Here is a 23,513-nt window from a genome sequence, read left to right as displayed (position 1 = left end):
CATGTGCGGCTGCAACAATGATATAGTTGCCCCTATAGCAACTTACTGTCCAATATACCACGTATACACAACGCTGCCAATTAGGGGTGCAGGCAGTTAGCGATCAGCTTTGCTCCATCTAATTAAAAAACTGTCACAACTGCATTCAGTATACTGTGTTAGAATCAGTTTCTTCCACAATGCTGCTCTCAGATGAGGTAGCAAAGACCTTGTGTCAGCTTAACATAATCCCTTTAAAAGGTAGATATCACACACACACACACACTTCAAACCAAAGGCCACATTTTCACTATGAAAAACCTGTGTATTAAAACGGAATCTGTCAGCAGGTTTTTGCCATGTAATCTGAGGACAGCAGGGTGTATAGGGGTTAAAACACTGAGTTCAACAATGTGTCACTTATGGCTGTGTGCTGTTTCCAGACAATGAGAGTGTTAGCAGAAGATTATCACTGCTTGGACTACAGATCGTGATAAAAGGCACAGCACTTCTGGAATATTTAGGGTGCACAGGCACATCACAATAGCAGTGGACAGTCTATATGCACTCTTCTAGGCAGTTTTCATACAACAGCATGTGAACTGATGAAGGTCGAGTTATATGGTCGAAACATCTTTATGTACTAGATCCGCTGCCTTTCTAAACAAACCCATTTTTGTTCTGCATCATATCACAGTGCATGGTTATAATTATGTTTTTACAGATCATGCAAGTCCTGGTCTGATAGTGAGTTGCTTATCAGAGGAGGCGGCACTGTCAATGAGCAAGTGAAAAAAAAAAAAAGTCGTGTTGTAAAGGTAAAGCTGTTTTCATACTTGCGTCATTTTGCATCAGTCACAATCCGTCATCTTGAGGCAATACGGTATCCTGCAAAATATTTTTCAGGAGTCAGTTTTTTCCTCAGACTTGTATGGACGACTGATGGGCCTTGCATTGCATTCGCCGCACCATGCATCAGTCATTGAATGACCATCGGGTGGTAGCAACAGTATCAGTTGTGGCACTATCTGCAACGCATCCGTTGTATCAGTCACAACGGATTGCAACTGACGCAAAATGATGCAAGTGTGAAAGAATTCTTAGATGTAGCATAGTTCACAACTCTGATTATGTCAAAATATATACCCATTAAGCTAAGTGATACATTGTTGGAATCAAAGTCTCTTCCTACATTATGCTTCTCAGATGACAAATACAGATTCCCTTTAAAAGGGTCAGTGCAAATTTACTGCAGTTCTTTAACCCTTTAACAACCAGCAGGAGGGAACATGTCATTCCCTGCTCCCATTGGCGCGCCTGTGACATAATCAATGGGCACCGATTGGTTTTCCTGCCAGCCATGGTTCAGCTGATGACCCATGTGACTGTCATGATAATCGTTCTTTGACCGCCATCTGCAAACTGACATTCATAGGAGATTGTGATTTCTCTGATGCATTGCTTTATATAGCAAAAGTAGTTTGATGAACACAACTGCAAGTCCCCTAAAGGACTAGTAAAAACAATGACAAATTATGGCTCTTGGCATAAGGAGAGTAAAAACTAGAAAAAAAAATTGCCTGGTTCTTAAGGGGTTAAATGTGGTAAGAGAATTACAGCCTCTCAGATAGATAAGCTATAGGTCAAAGGAGGAGGGAAAAAAAAAAAAAAAAGTATGGCAGTATATGTGCCCTGGCAGACCAGTATAGTAGGCATCTTGTAGATTGCGTGGAGCGGTGCACCGGGCACTCCTGACATTTATTGTAGCCTGCACTTCCATGAAGGCGACTCCTGAATCATAAACCCCCTCCCCCATGTATACAGATCATGCCCAGCTCCATGTCTAGCCATTTCAGGCAACTTGTGCATCATGCTATATGTAAAGAAACACTCCAGACCAAGCTTTATTTGTATACAAAAATATATTATATGAAAAAAGCTTCATTACATTTGTCTCAACTATAACATTACACATTATCTTCATAAAAGCATTTTAAATTACAGTTATGCAATATATATGTAAAAATACAGTCAACTGTACTGTAAAGTGTTAAAAACAAACAGTTTTTCCTACAACCATGCAGCAGGTATATTTGGTGGAGTAACAGCAGAATGTAGAAATTGTCTTCAGCGGGAAATATCTGCTGTATGGAAAACTACTTCATGAGGACCGAGTCTTCTGTGCCACTGCCGACATCCCCTAGTATGACCAGCCATACAGTAATTCACATGCCTGCGAGGGGGAGATGGACAGAGGTAAGGAACAATGAGAATAGGTGCGCTCATGTGATGTATGAGGTGGATAGGGGCACCCCTAAAACTTTCCCAAACCTCATTTTGCAGTGAGGTCAGAGTAGGAGGGCTAGTAAGAATGACATCTGGTGCACGGGACTGGGGCTTTACTGCCAACCTTCCCCCCCTAATACTGTTAGAATGCAATGCATTGCTGGGGCATGAAGTTTCTTCAATAGTTAAATTCTAGCTGGTCTTTGCCACCACAAGAGGGAGCCACAGTGGCCATTATTTCATAGTTGGTAGGATAGATCTATTTTCTTTATCTAACCAGCTGCAGAGGTGCTAGATGACCAACAAGTGAAATATCAGGGAGCAGCAGAATATTAAGGTTTCCTGTGGTCATTACTGAATATCAATACACTTACTTGCAAGTGTTCTGTCCAGATCTGCAATAAAGTCTTCCAGTTCCTTTGTATCTCCAAGTTTAGCTGTGGAGAGAAGACATACTTGTTACAATGCTACCCTATGTGGTATACTGGTGTAGAAAACAAAAAACAAAAAAAAAAAAACAAACACCCACATATGTCTCATAATTTGCACCATTTTTCATTTTTTATTTTCACTAAATTAGGCAATTTCTGCATCTTGTTAGACAAGGGGCAAGTCTTGTAAAGAGGATGATCCAAGAAGCAACATTGGTGTTTTAGATTCCCAGATCCCAGGCCATCAGCAGTATCAGTGAAGGCTGTTTTACATGCAGAGACATTAGCGATGTCGCTTGTGAAAGCACCCGCCCCCGTCGTTTGTGTGTCAAGGGCAAATCATTGCCCATGCCGCACAATATCGCTATTACCCGACACAGACTTTCCTTCCTAGCGGCGTCGCTGTGGCCGGCGAACAGCCTCTTTTCTAAGGGGGTGGTTCATGCGGCGTCACATGGCAGGCGTCCAATAGAAGCGGAGGGGCGGAGAGCAGCTGCATGAAAGACACGCCCACCTCGTTGCCGGAGAACGCAGGTACGGTGTTCGTCGTTCCTGGGGTGTCACACGTAGCGATGTGTGCTGCCTCAGGAACGAGGAACAACCTGCGTCCACAACGACAAACAAGATTTTGAAAATGAACGACGTGCCAACGATCAGGTGAGTATTTTTGATCATTAACACTTGCTTGTAGGTGTCACACGCAACGACATCGCTAACGAGGCCGGATGTGAGTCACGAATTCCATGACCCCAACAACATATCATTTACGATGTTGCGTGTAAGTGGGCCTTTAGTGACACCTGATGGTATCTATTTCTTGGTTTCTTTTTTGTAGGATGGCTAATCAGAAGAGTCTTTAGGTACACAGGTCTCCTGACTGGCAGATCTGCCAATGGACTGTAGCCCTGAGAATTGATTCACACCAGTGGTATAAACTTATTCAGGAGCAACTTTACATTACCTAGACTTAAAAAGGGAACCTGTCAGCAGATTTGGGGCCACCACCAGTGGGCTCTTATATACAGCATTCTAACATGTGAGATATTCACACACACACACACACACGTGTAGAGTGTAAAAAATATATATTCAGCCATCTTTGTCGTCCTTCTGAAGCTTGTGTGCATGACACGTCCAAGTCATCCACACTCGCTGGCAATGAGGTCCTGTGCAGGCACACTTTGATCTGTCCTGAGCAGGGCAGATCAAAGTATTGTAGTGCGCCTATGCGGGACCGGCAAGTGTGTATGACGTAGGACACATCATGCGCACAGGCTTCAGAAGGAGGACAAAGATGGCCGAAAGGAGGCGCAGGCACCAGAGAACAGGGACGCCCATATGACCGAACTCCACCACAGCAACCGTTTAAGTGGGGGTTTTTTTACGCTCTACACAGCAGCCTGGACTTATATACAGCATTCTAACATGTGGTGTGTGTGTATAAAAGACTCCAGTGGTAGTGGCCGCAGCTTATAGGCCCCAAATCTGCTGACAGGTTCCCTTTTAAACTGTATAACTTACCATGATACATTGAGACATTTTAAGATTGTCTGCACTAAGAATTACAGTAATTGTAAATATGTGCAAATGTGTTTAAATTGTATCAAAGATTAATTATAATACAATACATTGGAGAACACCCCCAAGATCACCCCCACATTACCTTTCCGTGGCGTCTCTGCTGGGGATGACAGGGGCGGAGAAGATAGTGTTGGAGAATTTAGCTTCTCGTCACTGAAACTAAAACTGTTTCTACACAAGGAGTCTGCACCTGCAACACAAATGGCACACTTTAGCCTCTCAGGTTCCTCTTACAGGGCACGTCTCAAACTGTACTCGCTTTTTTTGTTACACAAAGAAAATCCAGACCTGGTGCCGAGGCCTGTATGAAGCCATAATTACATCAGGCAACAGGAGGGAGGGAATACAATCTAATCGCAAACTCCATTTCAATACAGTGAACTGGTTAAGAGACTTGTCCAGTATATGAAGTTTGGGTTTGCAGTTTTGACTTTTCAGTCACTGCCCCCCACTCCACCACAGCCTTGGCGTTATAGTTAGTGTTGGGCAAATAGTAACTGTTTAGATTGTAATTTTCAGATTTATAATGAATCCCAAAGTACTATTCTAGTATTCATCACAAATAACAGACCTAATGCAAGTCAATGGAGAACCTGAGCATTTTTCATGAAGAAATCACAGAAAAATGCTCAGGTTAGCCATTGACTTGTATTTAGTTAGTTATGGGACAAATACCAAAATACTACTTAGTTACAAATAATCTGAACACAAATAGTTACTATTTGCTCATTACTAGTTATAACAAATCAGAACCAAGTTATTTTCCAAGCTGAAAAAAACCCCACTGATTTTACCAGGAGATTTAATGAAAAGTCCATCCCCTATTCAATGTAAGTATTTAAAAGGGTATACCCATCTACAAGATCTTATCCCAATATGTAGTGGGTGTAATAAGAGTTTTAGCAAATACCTTAAATTAGAAATGTAGCATAGTTCTTCTGAAAAGCTGTCACTTACTTCATGTGCAGGGCATTAAAGTAGCTTAGGCTTCCATGATTACAGCCACACATAGGGACAGTTAGTTGCTAGTGGTTATAACTATGGATACCTAAGCCACTGCATATGAGGTAAGAGATATAGCTTAAGGAAAACTATAAATTCCTAATTGGAGGTATTTGCTAATATTCTTATTACACCTACTACATATTGGGATAGGATCATTGAGATGGGAATAACCCTTTAATGGCAAATATATAAAGCCTATGTTATAATATATGTTTATTATGCATGTCTGTTGTGACCCTATATACATTTTTCTTCAGAAGTTCCCCATATGGCATAGTACGAGCCTAGCCACAAAGTAAAATAAATAGAATTACAACTGTAAGCCATTTCCTGTGACTTCAGGCTTAAAGCAGTTGAACTTGGGAGCTTTCAAGTTTGTGCTTCATAGAAATTCTACAACTAAAGATTAGTTACTGAATAAGATCATTTAGTTATAACTAATTAAAATTTTATTCTCAAAAGGGATCGCCCATAAATGTTGTTAACTCACTGGCCCCTGCTCCAGTACTGGCTCTCAGCCACTTCTGGTGGTTATAGCTTGCATCAGCTGCATCTGAAAAAGTCTACAGAGACTAGTGATTGGCTGCAGCAGTCACATGTGCTATAGTTAGGATGTCATTACAGCAGGTTGAGGGAGGCGGGGGGGACAAAACCACAGATCAGTGGCAAAGAGGGAGAAATGAGGTGAGTAAACTTTTTATTTTTAAGTTTAGGACTTCAAAGCCTAAAATATATATATTACATACATTTATCAAGACTGGTTCCACACAGTACAGGCCTTCCCATGAGCAACCAAAGAAGTTGAGAGCACAACTAAAGATGATGCACAAGAATGAACAGTTTGATGAAGACAAGCAGACAAAGGACATTGATTACTGGAACCACATCCTGTAGCCTGATGAGACCAAGATAAACTTATTTGGCTTAGATGGTGTAAAGCGTGTGTGGTGGTAACCAGGTGAGGAGTACAAAGACAAGTGTGTCTTACCTACAGTCAAGCATGGTGGTGGGAATATCATGGTTTGGGGCTACATAAATGCTGCCAGTTGTGAGAAGCTACAGATCATTGAGGGAACCATGAGTGCCAACATGTATGGTGACATACAGAATCAGAGCATCATTCCCTCCCTTTGAGAACTGGACTGCAGGCCAGTATGCCAACATAACGATCCCAAACACCTCAAAGATGAAAACTGAGGGTAAAGGTGCTTGGCTGGCCAAGCATGTCTCCACCCCTATAAACTAGTACGCATCTCCAAATGAAGGTGGAAGAGCGCAAGGTCTGACTTCCACCAGCTCTGTGATGTCATCTTAAAGGATTCTAGTGGCTTCTGTGAAGCTCTAGTGAACTTTATGCCCAAGAGAATAAGGCAGTGCTTGAAAATAATGGTGGCCACACAATATTGACACTTTGGGCACAATTTGGCCATTTTCACTTTGGGTTGTACTCACATTTGTTGCCAGCAGTTTAGACATTAATGGCTGTGTGTTGAGTTATTTAGGCTAAGTTCACACTTCCGTTTTGCATCAGTCACAATCCGTCGCCTAGAGGAATTACGGTATCCTGCAAAATATTTTGCAGGAATCCTGTTTTTCCCCATAGACTTCTGTTAGTGACGGATTGCGACTGATGCTGCGTTGCATCCGCTGCGTCGCGGTCAGTTGTTTAACTGACCGCCGGGCAGGAGCAACGTAGCCTGTAACTTTTGAGCAGCGCGATCCGAAGGATTTTGCTGCACATGCTCTCTGCCCCGATAACCAGGATAAACATCGGGTAACCAAGCAATGCGCTTTGGTTAGTTACCCGATCTTTACAGTGGTTACTGGTGCAGGGAACCCGCGCTAAGCGTTGTATGCTGGTAACCAAGATAAATATCAGGGAACCAAGCAAAAAGTGCTTTGCTTTTAGTTACCCGGTATTTACCCTGGATACAGTGTGCAAGGAGGCCGACACTTCCCCACTCGGCTGTACACACACACACACGTCCCCAGCCATGCAGACCGCGGCCCTGACGTTCTCAGCTCCGCCCCCCCGCACACAACGGAGTCCGACAATGCAATTCTTTTAGTTGTCATCCGTTATACAACGCATCAGTCACATGCGTCAAGCAACTCAAAAAAAAGAAAAAAAGGTTTAAAAATGTGAGGGTGTACTCTGTTGTAATATATACAAATTCTAACATTTATGTAAATATTCACAACAAAAGTTTTTTTTTCTACAGTCAATTTGCAGCACATTAGTCACTAGAGTGGCTACACTATATCTGGTAGGGGTGAACTTGGAGAGCTCATGGTGATAAAAATTGGGACCACTTCTGGTGCTACTAATGAAACAGCAAGTGCAGGAGGAAGTGTGTAATGGCTCAATCCCCTTTCCATGAAAGTTGGGATAATTCCACACACCCTTGTTTGCCAACATTGATTGGTCTGTGGAGGGGGGGGATTGAAGCCGACACTGGATGGGCAGCACTACTCCACACAGGCTGCCTTACTAGTTAGACTCCATCCACTTCCATGTGGACAAACTTGTGTTTATACAAATACTACATAATCGTGGTAAAAAGCCCCGATCGAGGTTGGAAAATGTATGGGCCCATTAAAAAACAAAACCCAAGACATCAACATATCACCAAGATCTCTGCCCAAGTTGCAGCCACAAACCCTGCACAAAACACTAACCCCACACCAGTGACAATGTTTGTATTCAGTAACATTGGGTATTCGGATCTGCCACAAATGTCACTTGCATGATTCTATACAGCCTTATTTATAGAACAAACTATCAAAATGTAACTAATACACATGACAACGCGAACAAAACAATGAAAAGCAACACGTTTCCTGCGAGTCACCACGTCGCATGTGTCACTGACCACCATTACAAGGGAACATCATGCTGTGCTACTTCTAAGAGCTGCGTACAAACAATCCACTTGTTTAATCCAGGTAGAATTAGTCGCATTTCCAAGCATTGAGTGAGAAAATAATAAATAAATAAAAATTGTGCAGATGCCAGATACAAAACCATTAGAAAGGGGAAGCAACAAATAACGTCTTCATATGGCAGAGTCTTTAGGCTGGTTACCAACCATCTGACTAATTACTGACATCATACTCCGGTCTATTGAATCCTTGTGTAGACAAGACAGCTGGGAAATCATCCGTATGGCAAAAATCACTGAATTATTCAGCTGCACTGACCAGACAAACTAGCAATGATGGAAAGAAGTGAACTAGAAAAAAAAATAAAAAAAATAAATAAAAACTTTTAGCAAATCGATCACATCTACCTCTAGTCACACCTTGAGCCTTCAACATTTAGGTTAAAAAAAACAAATCCACATCTGCCTGGGCTGGCAAATCATTTTGTATCCTAAAGTTTGGTTCAAAGCTTAAAATAGTTTTGCTATCCAGGGAGGGTGATGTCTTCATGGTCAGCCAAGTGGATTTAGTGGTGTTCCCTCTTAGGGTATGTGCCCACGATCTGGACGCAGCATGTCCTCTACTGCAGGGCAGCAAGTGTTCTCCGCAGGAGACTGCAGTTGTCCATGCCCATGATTAGTGTTCGGGGAGTTGCGGGCTCAGTTCTCCAAATTGACAGGCTGTGGCTTGCAAAGCCACAGCATGTCACTTTACGCTGCGGGAAAACACAAGTACAGTGAGCATGGGATTACTATAAGGCTATGTGTGCACTTTGCGTTTTTACCTGCATTTTGAACTGCAGCGTTTTCATGCCAAAATGCATGCGTTTTGATTTTCAAGAAAAGTCTATGGGAAAATGGGGATTTCTTGTGCGCACTTTGCTGTTCAAAACGCAGCGTTTAATTTGCATATTTTTGGGGAAAAACTCAACGTTTAAAGAAGCAGCATGTCAATTGTTTGCCATTTGGGCTGCGTTTTGCTAACATTGAAGTCAATGAGAAGTTGCAAAAAGCAAGCATCAAAATTCCAGAACATGCGTTTATGACATCAAAATAATGGAATGATATGTCCCTTTACACACAGTCCGACAATTAAATTAATGAAAAATATTAATTTATTATTTTAGCCATAAATAGTATGAAACCGCTATTATATTAAATATAACTTTTCATTAGGATTTAAATTACTATTGTCACAAACCACCGGGGGGGTCACTCAGAAATCCCCCGCGCTGGCTACCAGTACGTCACAATCGGGGGGTAACAAGTGGGGGTCACCCCTCCTTTATACCTCCCGACCGACAGACAGAGCACGTGACGCGCTCTCTAGCGCCCCTCTTATAGTCAGGCCAATTATGGAATTGCCCGACAATAAGCAAGGAGGCCGCTATACTACTTATGCCGATTATTGAAGGGTCCCCGGTGAGAGTAAGGTATATATTCCCCCGACCTCCGCGGGCGGAATATATAAAATCTCCCCGAATCTCACTGGCCTCCCCACAATAATCCTTGGCACAATTCGCTGCCACCAACCGATTTACGGTAACTATTAGCCGAACACACAGACGTGGGATTCAAGATCGAGATAACAGAACAGCCCAAGATTAATTATATAATTTAATCAGCCTAAAGCACACTAGAACTACAATATATACAATAGGGAATCTACAGAATATACATATGTCAGAGTACAGTTACAATCAAAGCATGGGTTACAAACAGGCATACACAGTTCCAGCAGTTACCTTGTTGCGTCTGGCCACAGGGGGGGCGCTGTACCCAGGTTTCTAGGATCCTTCCCACAGATGTTTCCTACACGTGCCCCCAGCGAAAAGAACCTTGGAAAATGGCCGAAGTAGGGTTATCAACCTGGGCAAATCCAGGTCCCCTCCTACCTTCGTGACCTCAGAGGGAGCACTGCTCCACCCCTGGCTTGAGTTATGGACAATATCCCAACATGGAATATGGGCCATAACTTTGCCTGGGAGCGTCGTAGGCGGACGCCAATGCTCTCATTGTGACAGTTATGAATTTAGCTACAGAACGAGGGGACTCATGACCTGTCTGCCAGTTCCCCATTGGCTGATATCACGCCTGGGGCATTTCCCAATGTCCTGCTCCCATAAAAAGGGTGTGCCGGCATCGTCCGCATGCGGAGACACCATTTTTATGGTTGCCATATTTATCGGAAATATGGCTTGCGAGATATGAACCATTTTTTACTGGAGTCGTTCTGTCTGGCTATTTCCATAGCCTTGCTAACTAGCTAGCAGCCCCCACTACAGGGTCACGGCAGGGAGTCATCCTGTGTCCATTGTCCCTAAGCCACCTAATTTCCATATCACAGGACATGGCCATGGAGGTGTAAGTGGAACACTGAGAACAAGAAGGGAGGGGGGCACTGCCAGGGAGTGATGAGGGATTATGACTGGAGTCATAATTCATCTTCATATCCCGGGATTTGCCTCACACCTCCCCCCTTTTGAGGGCGCTAGGGGGCAGCACACTCCGGTGTTCCCCCGTGCGCCCGTCCGCGACCTCTCCTTGTCGGGACAGCCCGTCTGCGTTACCGTGGTCACGGCCCCTTTTGTGGCGAATGGTGAAGTTGTATTGCTGGAGCGCAAGGCTCCATCGCAACAATCGCCCATTCGTCCCAGAGACGGTGTGCAACCAGCTGAGGGGATTGTGGTCCGTCTCCACGATGAAGTGGCGCCCGTATAGATAGGGTTGCAGACGCTGCAGGGCCCACACTATGGCCAGGCACTCCTTCTCCATCGTGGAATAGGCAACTTCCCTTGGTAACAGCTTCCTGCTCAGGTACAAGACTGGGTGCTCTTGGCTCGCAGAGTCCACCTGGCTGAGCACCGCACCGAGGCCGAAGTCACTGGCGTCGGTCTGTACTACAAACGGCCGCGTGAAGTCGGCTGCCTGTAGCACGGGCGGGCTGGACAGGGCGTCCTTTAGGGCCCGGAAGGCTGTCTCGCAGTCCATTGTCCAATCGACTGCAGAGGGCAGCTTCTTCTTGGTGAGGTCCGTCAAGGGCTTTGCCAGGCTACTATAGCATGGAACAAACCTCCTATAGTACCCAGCGGTCCCCAAGAAGGACATCACCTGCTTCTTGGTCCTGGGGGTGGGCCAGGATGCGATGGCTTCCACTTTCTCAGGCTCGGGCTTCAGTGTTCTCCCACCTACCCGGTGACCGAGGTACTGGACCTCGCTCATGGCCAGCTGACACTTTCCCGGCTTGATGGTCAAACCTGCCCGGTGGATCCGCCTGAGCACCTGTGCTAGATGCTCTAGGTGGTCCTCCCAGGTGGGACTGAAGACGGCAATGTCATCTAGGTACGCGGCCGCGTACCCTTCAAGTCCCTTGAACAGGGTGTTGACCATCCGCTGGAAAGTGGCAGGGGCATTCCTCATCCCGAATGGCATCACCGTGGACTCGTACAGTCCAAATGGGGTAATAAAGGCAGAGCGTTCCCTGGCCTTGCGAGTCAGGGGGATCTGCCAATATCCCCGGCTCAGATCCATGATGGTCAGGTACTGAGCCCCGGCCAACTGATCGAGCAGGTCATCGATGCGTGGCATTGGGTACGCATCGGCGACCGTGACCGCATTGAGCCCCCTGTAGTCCACGCAGAACCGAGTGGTTCGGTCCTTCTTAGGGACGAGGACTACAGGCGAGGCCCAAGCGCTGTTGGATGCCTGGATCACCCCCAGCTTCAGCATCTCGTCAATCTCCTGGCGCATGTGTTGCTGCACCTCCAGGGAGACCCGATATGCTGAACGCCGGATCGGGGGATGATCCCCAGTGTCCACGTGATGGACAGCCAAGTCAGTCCTTCCGGGCTGGTTGGTAAACAACCCCCGGAAGGGGAGGAGGGTGGCCCACAGCTGGGACCGTTGGTCTTCCAAGAGCTGGTGGCCAACCTCCACATCCTCAATGGATCCGCCTGCCCTAACCTGGGCTAGCATATCCAAGAGGGTTTCCGCTTCTCCCTCCTCGGGCAGGTTGCACACGGGGAGCGCACATGCCTCCCGCTCATGATGTGCCTTCATCATGTTCACATGGAAGGGCTTCCGCCTTCCACGGGCAGGGTCCAGGGTGACCAGGTACGTTACAGGGTTGAGCTGCTGGTACACGAGGTATGGGCCTTCCCAGGCTGCCTGAAGCTTGTCCTGTGGTACGGGGACCAGTACCCACACCTTTTGACCCACTTGGTAGGTCCTCTCACAAGCGTTCTGGTCGTACCAACGCTTCTGATCGGCCTGGGCTTGAGCCATATTGTCGTGTACCAGTTGCGTCAAGGCCTGCATTTTGTCCCGGAAGCGCATGACATACTCGATAACCGACACTCCAGGGGTGGCCAAATCCCCTTCCCAAGCCTCTTTCACCAGAGCCAGGGGGCCCCGCACACGTCGCCCGTACAGGAGCTCAAACGGTGAGAATCCTGTTGAGGCCTGTGGAACCTCCCGGTAAGCAAATAACAGGTGTGGGAGATACCGCTCCCAGTCACGCCCATGGGAGTCGACCAACATCTTAAGCATCTGCTTTAAGGTGCCATTGAACCGCTCGCACAGGCCATTAGTCTGTGGATGGTACGGGCTGGCCACCAGATGTCGCACCTGGACTTGCTTACAGAGGGCCTCCATCAGCTGGGACATGAATTGGGTCCCCCGGTCAGTGAGCATTTCCTGGGGAAAACCCACTCGGGAGAAAATCTCCAGCAATGCGGTGGCCACCTTGTCAGCCCGAATGGACGACAAGGCCACTGCTTCTGGGTACCGGGTGGCATAGTCCACTACCGTCAGTAGGAAGCGTTTCCCGGAGCTGCTGGGGATGGCCAGCGGGCCGACCAGATCCATAGCCACCCTCCTGAAAGGCTCATCGATGATTGGCAGAGATACTAGTGGGGCTTTGGGGCGTGGCCCCGCCTTCCCCACTCTGACAGGTTTCACACGAACGGCAGTAGGCAGCCACATCGGCCCCCATTTTTGGCCAGTAGAAATGCTGGTTTAACCTGGCCTTGGTCTTAGCGATCCCTAGGTGTCCGGCCATCGGAATCTCATGTGCGATCCGCAACAACTCCGTCCGGAACGGATAGGGTACCACCAACTGTCGGTCCCTGGGCCACGCCTCCGGTGAACCCTGCTGGACCGTGGCCCGGTACAGCCGTCCTTGGTCCCAGACCACTCGCTCTGGGTCCGAGTCCGAGGGAGGCTGTGCCGCCTGCTCCTTAAGAGCTTTCAGGCTGTCGTCAGCTTCTAACGCTGCCTGAAACCCCTGACTAGATGTGGCCAGAATCGACGAGACTGTCACATCTTCAGTCAGTACCCCGGGACCTGTGTCCTGGCCTCCACCTGACTCGGCTGCCACTTGGTCAGAAGGGGAAGAGCTATCGGACCTCCGGGAGGCCCCTTGGCTTCCAGCACTCCCACTGCGGGTGACAGCGGCCACAGCCGCTGCGACCGTGGGTCGTGCCTGCTCCTCCTCCGTTCCTGACCAAGTCGCCGGTTCAGGCAGACCTACCTGGCTTCCTGACACCCCGGTTGTGGGGGAACCATGCACCGAGATCTTACCTGGGAGCACTTCCGCTCCTGGACCGGCCCCAATCTCACCTGCCTGTTCCCCTCCTGCAGCAACAGAACCCCGCTGTGAAATCTCTGGGGACCCCACATTTGCTGTGGTAGCCCCCACCCCACACACTGGTCCTCCCCCTGCAGCACCCTGCTCTCTGCTTATCCCTGCAGAGGGCAACAGATCCCAGCTCACTGGCTGGTTACTTGTAGAGGCATCGTCACACCTTTCTCTGACCCCCTCCCCTGTCACAGCTGCAGCTGAGTGTGTGTCTATGGTGTCTATGCAAGCAGAAATATCAGAGTTCACTCCCTCCTCCCTTACATCATTCATAGATAACACATTAACATTGTTAGGAGTCATGTCAGTACGGGCTGAAGGTTCAGCCCTTGGGGGGGGGCCCAAACTGGGAGGTTATCTGCCCCAAATCTGTCCCAAGTAGCACGTTTGCAGGGATCCGATCAGTTACCCCCACCTCCCTCACCCCTCGCCCTGCGCCCCAGTCCACATAAATGTCAGCAACAGGCAGCGCCGGGTCAATGCCTCCAATCCCGGAGACAGCGAGGGTTTTCCCAGGGATCAAGTCTTGGGGGGACACCATCTCAGGCCGCACCAGAGTCACCTCCGAGGCGCTGTCTCGCAGTCCTATGGTCACAGACCGGCCGACGGTGACAGGTTGGAAGCTGTCCAGGGACCTACCACCACCCCCACCCACACAATACACCTTGGGCGGCCCTTGGGACGGGGACGGAGCCGGGGCCTTGGGACGCTGAGGGCACATGGCCTTGAAGTGTCCAGGTAGGTTGCACTGGTGGCACCGTCTTGGTTCTGCCACGGGCCTGGAGAGGGGAGTTGAGGGGGACACCCCCTGCAGTCTAGGGGCAGGTGGGGCAGTCGCAGAGTTCATCTTACCCCCTCTCCAGGTGCTGCTGGTGGCTGCTCTCCTGGCTTCAGGAGCCCGATTGTTGGTGTAGTCATCGGCCAGGGCAGCTGTAGCCGTGGACCCCTTTGGCTTCTGGTCTCGGATGAACTGGCGGAGATCCTCAGGGCAGTTCCACAAGAGTTGCTCCGTGATGAACAAGTCCAGGATCTCCGGTCCGGTGGAAAGCTGCAGGCCTTGGGTCCAGTGGTCGGCAGCTCGGGCAAGTGCCCGCCTGTGGTCAGCCCAGGAGTCCTTTGGTCCCTTCTGTAGGCTCCGGAACTTCTTGCGGTAGGACTCTGGGGTGAGGTTGTACTGTTGGATCAGGGCCCGCTTGATGGTGTCGTAGCCCTGATCTGCCTCAGCAGGCAAGTCCCCAAGGATATCCAGGGCCTTACCCCTTAAACGGGGGGTCAGGTATTTGGCCCACTGCTCCTTGTCCAGATGGTGCTGCAAGCAAGTCCGTTCAAAAGCAGTCAAGAAAGAGTCCAAGTCTCCATCCTTCTCCAGCACTGGGAAGTCCTCAACACGGACCTTTGGAAGTTTGGTGTCTTGAAGGTCACGTGTGGCTGATGAGGGCTGGAGCTTGGCTAGATGCAGCTGGTAGTCACGGTCTGCCTGTCGCTCCGCAGCCTCACGCTCTGCCTGGCGCTCTTCACGCGCTGCTTGCCGCTCCGCAGCCTCAGCATCACGCGCTGCCTGCCGCTCTGCCCTGCGCTCTGCCAGGAGTTCCTTGTAGCCCTTCTGGTCTCCAGCCTGGAGAAGGGCCATAGCCATTTGAAGAAGGCTATCCGAGCCTCCCAGGCTCGGTGGAATGGCACGTGGTGATCTGCGGCCCGCTGCGGAGCCTGGTGATTCACTGTCCATTGCAGAGCGGAGGGCTGGCATCTGGCTCGTTGAGGACCCTTGGGTGAGCTGCTCCTCATCTTGTCCAGCAGTGCCAGGTTGTGCAATGTCCTCTGCAGAGCTGTTCTCTGGCGTCGGGCTCTTGGAGGGCTCGTGGACAACCTCCTCATCGTCTCTGGCCTGAGCATCGGCCATTCCTTTGGCTTTGCTCCTGGTGCTCTCAGCCATTCTTGCAGACTTTGGTCACTGACACAGAACTGACACCTGATGCCTCCACACACCTTACAGTATCTGCACTCTGACACTCTAGTGTTGAGCTAGTCTGAAGACCCCAGCAGCCACAGCTGCTGCAGGCAGTCTTTAGTGTCTGGGAGTATGGGTCTCACACACACACACTATTATCTCGATCCCACCGCTATGCCACCAATATGTCACAAACCACCGGGGGGGGGTCACTCAGAAATCCCCCGCGCTGGCTACCAGTACGTCACAATCGGGGGGTAACAAGTGGGGGTCACCCCTCCTTTATACCTCCCGACCGACAGACAGAGCACGTGACGCGCTCTCTAGCGCCCCTCTTATAGTCAGGCCAATTATGGAATTGCCCGACAATAAGCAAGGAGGCCGCTATACTACTTATGCCGATTATTGAAGGGTCCCCGGTGAGAGTAAGGTATATATTCCCCCGACCTCCGCGGGCGGAATATATAAAATCTCCCCGAATCTCACTGGCCTCCCCACAATAATCCTTGGCACAATTCGCTGCCACCAACCGATTTACGGTAACTATTAGCCGAACACACAGACGTGGGATTCAAGATCGAGATAACAGAACAGCCCAAGATTAATTATATAATTTAATCAGCCTAAAGCACACTAGAACTACAATATATACAATAGGGAATCTACAGAATATACATATGTCAGAGTACAGTTACAATCAAAGCATGGGTTACAAACAGGCATACACAGTTCCAGCAGTTACCTTGTTGCGTCTGGCCACAGGGGGGCGCTGTACCCAGGTTTCTAGGATCCTTCCCACAGATGTTTCCTACACGTGCCCCCAGCGAAAAGAACCTTGGAAAATGGCCGAAGTAGGGTTATCAACCTGGGCAAATCCAGGTCCCCTCCTACCTTCGTGACCTCAGAGGGAGCACTGCTCCACCCCTGGCTTGAGTTATGGACAATATCCCAACATGGAATATGGGCCATAACTTTGCCTGGGAGCGTCGTAGGCGGACGCCAATGCTCTCATTGTGACAGTTATGAATTTAGCTACAGAACGAGGGGACTCATGACCTGTCTGCCAGTTCCCCATTGGCTGATATCACGCCTGGGGCATTTCCCAATGTCCTGCTCCCATAAAAAGGGTGTGCCGGCATCGTCCGCATGCGGAGACACCATTTTTATGGTTGCCATATTTATCGGAAATATGGCTTGCGAGATATGAACCATTTTTTACTGGAGTCGTTCTGTCTGGCTATTTCCATAGCCTTGCTAACTAGCTAGCAGCCCCCACTACAGGGTCACGGCAGGGAGTCATCCTGTGTCCATTGTCCCTAAGCCACCTAATTTCCATATCACAGGACATGGCCATGGAGGTGTAAGTGGAACACTGAGAACAAGAAGGGAGGGGGGCACTGCCAGGGAGTGATGAGGGATTATGACTGGAGTCATAATTCATCTTCATATCCCGGGATTTGCCTCACAACTATATTTCATTTTTTTCCTTTTTTCATAGTGTTTGTATGTTAAGGGCTGCTTCTCACTTGCGAGTTTCTCGCAGTACAGCAATGCAATAAAAACTCGCATTGGAATCGGACACATGTTAGTGAAAGATTCAGCTCTCATCTGCAATTTTTTTCTCAGTCCAAATTGGACAAAAAAAAAATCACAGCATGCTGCTTTTTTGCGAGTTTCTCGCACCATTTGTCCCAATGATTTCCTATGGAAGCGGATTAAAAGTAGGATCACACACACACACCAGCGTTCACATTTGCAAGTGTGGCAAGAACTTCGCTCATTAAATATTCAACAGATGAATGTGACATCACATTCCCAAAGGTAAATTAAATGACACATGTGTAATAGCTTTTAGATAATTAAGATGTTGCATGAAACTAGCATCGCAAACGCAACACACACCAGGGCTGTGGAGTCGGTAAGCCAAACCTTCGACTCCGACTCCGACTCCTCAAATTCTCAGACTCCGACTCCTCAAATTCTCAGACTCCGACTCCGACTCCGACTCCTCAAATTCTCAGACTCCGACTCAGACTCCGACTCCTCAAATTCTCAGACTCCGACTCAGACTCCGACTCCTCAAATTCTCAGACTCCGACTCCTCAAATACTCAGACTCCGACTCAGACTCCGACTCCTCAAATTCTCAGACTCCGACTCCTCAAATTCTCAGACTCCGACTCCTCAAATACTCAGACTCCGACTCAGACTCCGACTCCTCAAATTCTCAGACTCCGACTCCTCAAATACTCAGACTCCGACTCCTCAAATACTCAGACTCCGACTCCTCAAATACTCAGACTCCGACTCAGACTCCGACTCCTCAAATTCTCAGACTCCGACTCCTCAAATACTCAGACTCCGACTCCTCAAATACTCAGACTCCGACTCAGACTCCGACTCCTCAAATTCTCAGACTCCGACTCCTCAAATACTCAGACTCCGACTCCTCAAATACTCAGACTCCGACTCAGACTCCGACTCCTCAAATTCTCAGACTCCGACTCAGACTCCGACTCCTCAAATTCTCAGACTCCGACTCAGACTCCGACTCCTCAAATTCTCAGACTCCGACTCAGACTCCGACTCCTCAAATTCTCAGACTCCGACTCCTCAAATACTCAGACTCAGACTCCTCAAATACTCAGACTCAGACTCAGACTCCGACTCCTCAAATTCTCAGACTCAGACTCAGACTCCTCAAATTCTCAGACTCAGACTCAGACTCCTCAAATTCTCAGACTCAGACTCCGACTCCGACTCCTCAAATTCTCAGACTCCGACTCCTCAAATTCTCAGACTCCGACTCAGACTCCGACTCCTCAAATTCTCAGACTCCGACTCCGACTCCTCAAATTCTCAGACTCAGACTCCGACTCCTCAAATTCTCAGACTCCGACTCAGACTCCGACTCCTCAAATTCTCAGACTCCGACTCCTCAAATACTCAGACTCCGACTCCTCAAATACTCAGACTCCGACTCAGACTCCGACTCCTCAAATTCTCAGACTCCGACTCCTCAAATACTCAGACTCCGACTCCTCAAATACTCAGACTCCGACTCCTCAAATACTCAGACTCCGACTCAGACTCCGACTCCTCAAATTCTCAGACTCCGACTCCTCAAATACTCAGACTCCGACTCCTCAAATACTCAGACTCCGACTCAGACTCCGACTCCTCAAATTCTCAGACTCCGACTCCTCAAATACTCAGACTCAGACTCCGACTCCTCAAATTCTCAGACTCAGACTCAGACTCCTCAAATTCTCAGACTCAGACTCAGACTCCTCAAATTCTCAGACTCAGACTCAGACTCCTCAAATTCTCAGACTCAGACTCCGACTCCGACTCCTCAAATTCTCAGACTCCGACTCCTCAAATTCTCAGACTCCGACTCAGACTCCGACTCCTCAAATTCTCAGACTCCGACTCAGACTCCGACTCCTCAAATTCTCAGACTCCGACTCAGACTCCGACTCCTCAAATTCTCAGACTCCGACTCCTCAAATACTCAGACTCCGACTCCTCAAATACTCAGACTCCGACTCAGACTCCGACTCCTCAAATTCTCAGACTCCGACTCCTCAAATACTCAGACTCCGACTCCTCAAATACTCAGACTCCGACTCAGACTCCGACTCCTCAAATTCTCAGACTCCGACTCCTCAAATACTCAGACTCCGACTCCTCAAATACTCAGACTCCGACTCAGACTCCGACTCCTCAAATTCTCAGACTCCGACTCCTCAAATACTCAGACTCCGACTCCTCAAATACTCAGACTCCGACTCAGACTCCGACTCCTCAAATTCTCAGACTCCGACTCCTCAAATACTCAGACTCCGACTCCTCAAATACTCAGACTCCGACTCAGACTCCGACTCCTCAAATACTCAGACTCCGACTCCTCAAATACTCAGACTCCGACTCCTCAAATACTCAGACTCCGACTCAGACTCCGACTCCTCAAATTCTCAGACTCCGACTCAGACTCCGACTCCTCAAATTCTCAGACTCCGACTCAGACTCCGACTCCTCAAATTCTCAGACTCCGACTCAGACTCCGACTCCTCAAATTCTCAGACTCCGACTCCTCAAATACTCAGACTCCGACTCCTCAAATACTCAGACTCCGACTCCTCAAATACTCAGACTCCGACTCAGACTCCGACTCCTCAAATTCTCAGACTCCGACTCCTCAAATACTCAGACTCCGACTCCTCAAATACTCAGACTCCGACTCAGACTCCGACTCCTCAAATTCTCAGACTCCGACTCCTCAAATACTCAGACTCCGACTCCTCAAATACTCAGACTCCGACTCAGACTCCGACTCCTCAAATTCTCAGACTCCGACTCCTCAAATACTCAGACTCCGACTCCTCAAATACTCAGACTCCGACTCAGACTCCGACTCCTCAAATACTCAGACTCCGACTCCTCAAATACTCAGACTCCGACTCCTCAAATACTCAGACTCCGACTCAGACTCCGACTCCTCAAATTCTCAGACTCCGACTCAGACTCCGACTCCTCAAATTCTCAGACTCCGACTCAGACTCCGACTCCTCAAATTCTCAGACTCCGACTCAGACTCCGACTCCTCAAATTCTCAGACTCCGACTCCTCAAATACTCAGACTCCGACTCCTCAAATACTCAGACTCCGACTCAGACTCCGACTCCTCAAATTCTCAGACTCCGACTCCTCAAATACTCAGACTCCGACTCCTCAAATACTCAGACTCCGACTCAGACTCCGACTCCTCAAATTCTCAGACTCCGACTCCTCAAATACTCAGACTCCGACTCCTCAAATACTCAGACTCCGACTCAGACTCCGACTCCTCAAATTCTCAGACTCCGACTCCTCAAATACTCAGACTCCGACTCCTCAAATACTCAGACTCCGACTCAGACTCCGACTCCTCAAATTCTCAGACTCCGACTCCTCAAATACTCAGACTCCGACTCAGACTCCGACTCCTCAAATTCTCAGACTCCGACTCAGACTCCGACTCCTCAAATTCTCAGACTCCGACTCAGACTCCGACTCCTCAAATTCTCAGACTCCGACTCAGACTCCGACTCCTCAAATTCTCAGACTCCGACTCAGACTCCGACTCCTCAAATTCTCAGACTCCGACTCAGACTCCGACTCCTCAAATTCTCAGACTCCGACTCCTCAAATACTCAGACTCAGACTCCTCAAATACTCAGACTCAGACTCCTCAAATACTCAGACTCAGACTCAGACTCCGACTCCTCAAATTCTCAGACTCAGACTCAGACTCCTCAAATTCTCAGACTCAGACTCCGACTCCTCAAATTCTCAGACTCAGACTCAGACTCCTCAAATTCTCAGACTCAGACTCCGACTCCGACTCCTCAAATTCTCAGACTCCGACTCCTCAAATTCTCAGACTCCGACTCAGACTCCGACTCCTCAAATTCTCAGACTCCGACTCCTCAAATACTCAGACTCCGACTCCTCAAATACTCAGACTCCGACTCAGACTCCGACTCCTCAAATTCTCAGACTCCGACTCCTCAAATACTCAGACTCCGACTCCTCAAATACTCAGACTCCGACTCCTCAAATACTCAGACTCCGACTCAGACTCCGACTCCTCAAATTCTCAGACTCCGACTCCTCAAATACTCAGACTCCGACTCCTCAAATACTCAGACTCCGACTCAGACTCCGACTCCTCAAATTCTCAGACTCCGACTCAGACTCAGACTCCTCAAATTCTCAGACTCAGACTCAGACTCAGACTCCTCAAATTCTCAGACTCCGACTCAGACTCAGACTCCTCAAATTCTCAGACTCCGACTCAGACTCCGACTCCTCAAATTCTCAGACTCCGACTCAGACTCCGACTCCTCAAATTCTCAGACTCCGACTCCTCAAATACTCAGACTCAGACTCCTCAAATACTCAGACTCAGACTCAGACTCCGACTCCTCAAATTCTCAGACTCAGACTCAGACTCCGACTCCTCAAATTCTCAGACTCAGACTCCTCAAATACTCAGACTCAGACTCCGACTCCTCAAATTCTCAGACTCCGACTCAGACTCCGACTCCTCAAATTCTCAGACTCCGACTCAGACTCCGACTCCTCAAATACTCAGACTCCGACTCCTCAAATACTCAGACTCAGACTCCGACTCCTCAAATTCTCAGACTCAGACTCCTCAAATACTCAGACTCAGACTCCGACTCCTCAAATTCTCAGACTCAGACTCAGACTCCTCAAATTCTCAGACTCAGACTCCGACTCCTCAAATTCTCAGACTCAGACTCCTCAAATACTCAGACTCCGACTCAGACTCCGACTCCTCAAATTCTCAGACTCAGACTCAGACTCCGACTCCTCAAATTCTCAGACTCAGACTCAGACTCCTCAAATTCTCAGACTCAGACTCCTCAAATTCTCAGACTCAGACTCAGACTCCTCAAATTCTCAGACTCAGACTCAGACTCCTCAAATTCTCAGACTCAGACTCAGACTCCTCAAATTCTCAGACTCAGACTCCGACTCCTCAAATTCTCAGACTCAGACTCCGACTCCTCAAATTCTCAGACTCAGACTCCGACTCCTCAAATTCTCAGACTCAGACTCCGACTCCTCAAATTCTCAGACTCAGACTCCGACTCCTCAAATTCTCAGACTCAGACTCCGACTCCTCAAATTCTCAGACTCCGACTCAGACTCCGACTCCTCAAATACTCAGACTCCGACTCCTCAAATTCTCAGACTCAGACTCAGACTCCGACTCCTCAAATTCTCAGACTCAGACTCCTCAAATACTCAGACTCCGACTCAGACTCCGACTCCTCAAATTCTCAGACTCCGACTCAGACTCCGACTCCTCAAATTCTCAGACTCAGACTCCGACTCCGACTCCTCAAATTCTCAGACTCAGACTCAGACTCCTCAAATTCTCAGACTCAGACTCAGACTCCGACTCCTCAAATTCTCAGACTCAGACTCCGACTCCTCAAATTCTCAGACTCAGACTCCGACTCCTCAAATTCTCAGACTCAGACTCCGACTCCTCAAATTCTCAGACTCAGACTCCGACTCCTCAAATTCTCAGACTCAGACTCCGACTCCTCAAATTCTCAGACTCAGACTCCGACTCCTCAAATTCTCAGACTCCGACTCAGACTCCGACTCCTCAAATACTCAGACTCCGACTCCTCAAATTCTCAGACTCAGACTCAGACTCCGACTCCTCAAATACTCAGACTCCGACTCCTCAAATACTCAGACTCAGACTCAGACTCCGACTCCTCAAATTCTCAGACTCCGACTCAGACTCCGACTCCTCAAATTCTCAGACTCCGACTCAGACTCCGACTCCTCAAATTCTCAGACTCCGACTCAGACTCCGACTCCTCAAATTCTCAGACTCAGACTCAGACTCCGACTCCTCAAATTCTCAGACTCCGACTCAGACTCCGACTCCTCAAATTCTCAGACTCAGACTCAGACTCCGACTCCTCAAATTCTCAGACTCCGACTCAGACTCCGACTCCTCAAATTCTCAGACTCAGACTCAGACTCCGACTCCTCAAATTCTCAGACTCAGACTCAGACTCCTCAAATTCTCAGACTCAGACTCCGACTCCTCAAATTCTCAGACTCAGACTCCGACTCCTCAAATTCTCAGACTCCGACTCAGACTCCGACTCCTCAAATTCTCAGACTCCG

General features: G+C 48.5%; 1 protein-coding gene across 1 annotated transcript in view; it reads right to left on the bottom strand.

The window, feature by feature from the left end:
- Positions 1-1,882: 1,882 nt before the first annotated feature.
- RGCC (regulator of cell cycle) overlaps positions 1,883-23,513 on the bottom strand; it is a 29,022-nt gene continuing 7,391 nt past the window's right edge. Inside the window, exons 3-5 of the mRNA XM_075334381.1 lie at positions 4,360-4,467; positions 2,640-2,702; positions 1,883-2,212 (exon numbers count right to left, since the gene is read on the bottom strand). Coding sequence (XP_075190496.1) covers positions 2,205-2,212; positions 2,640-2,702; positions 4,360-4,467 — 179 coding nt within the window. The 3' untranslated portion in view covers positions 1,883-2,204. The remainder of the gene's footprint in view (positions 2,213-2,639; positions 2,703-4,359; positions 4,468-23,513) is intronic.

The sequence above is a fragment of the Anomaloglossus baeobatrachus genome, chromosome 2 (genome assembly GCF_048569485.1).
Source record: "Anomaloglossus baeobatrachus isolate aAnoBae1 chromosome 2, aAnoBae1.hap1, whole genome shotgun sequence".
NCBI lineage: Eukaryota > Metazoa > Chordata > Amphibia > Anura > Aromobatidae > Anomaloglossus > Anomaloglossus baeobatrachus.
This window is presented reverse-complemented; position numbering and strand designations above follow the sequence as displayed.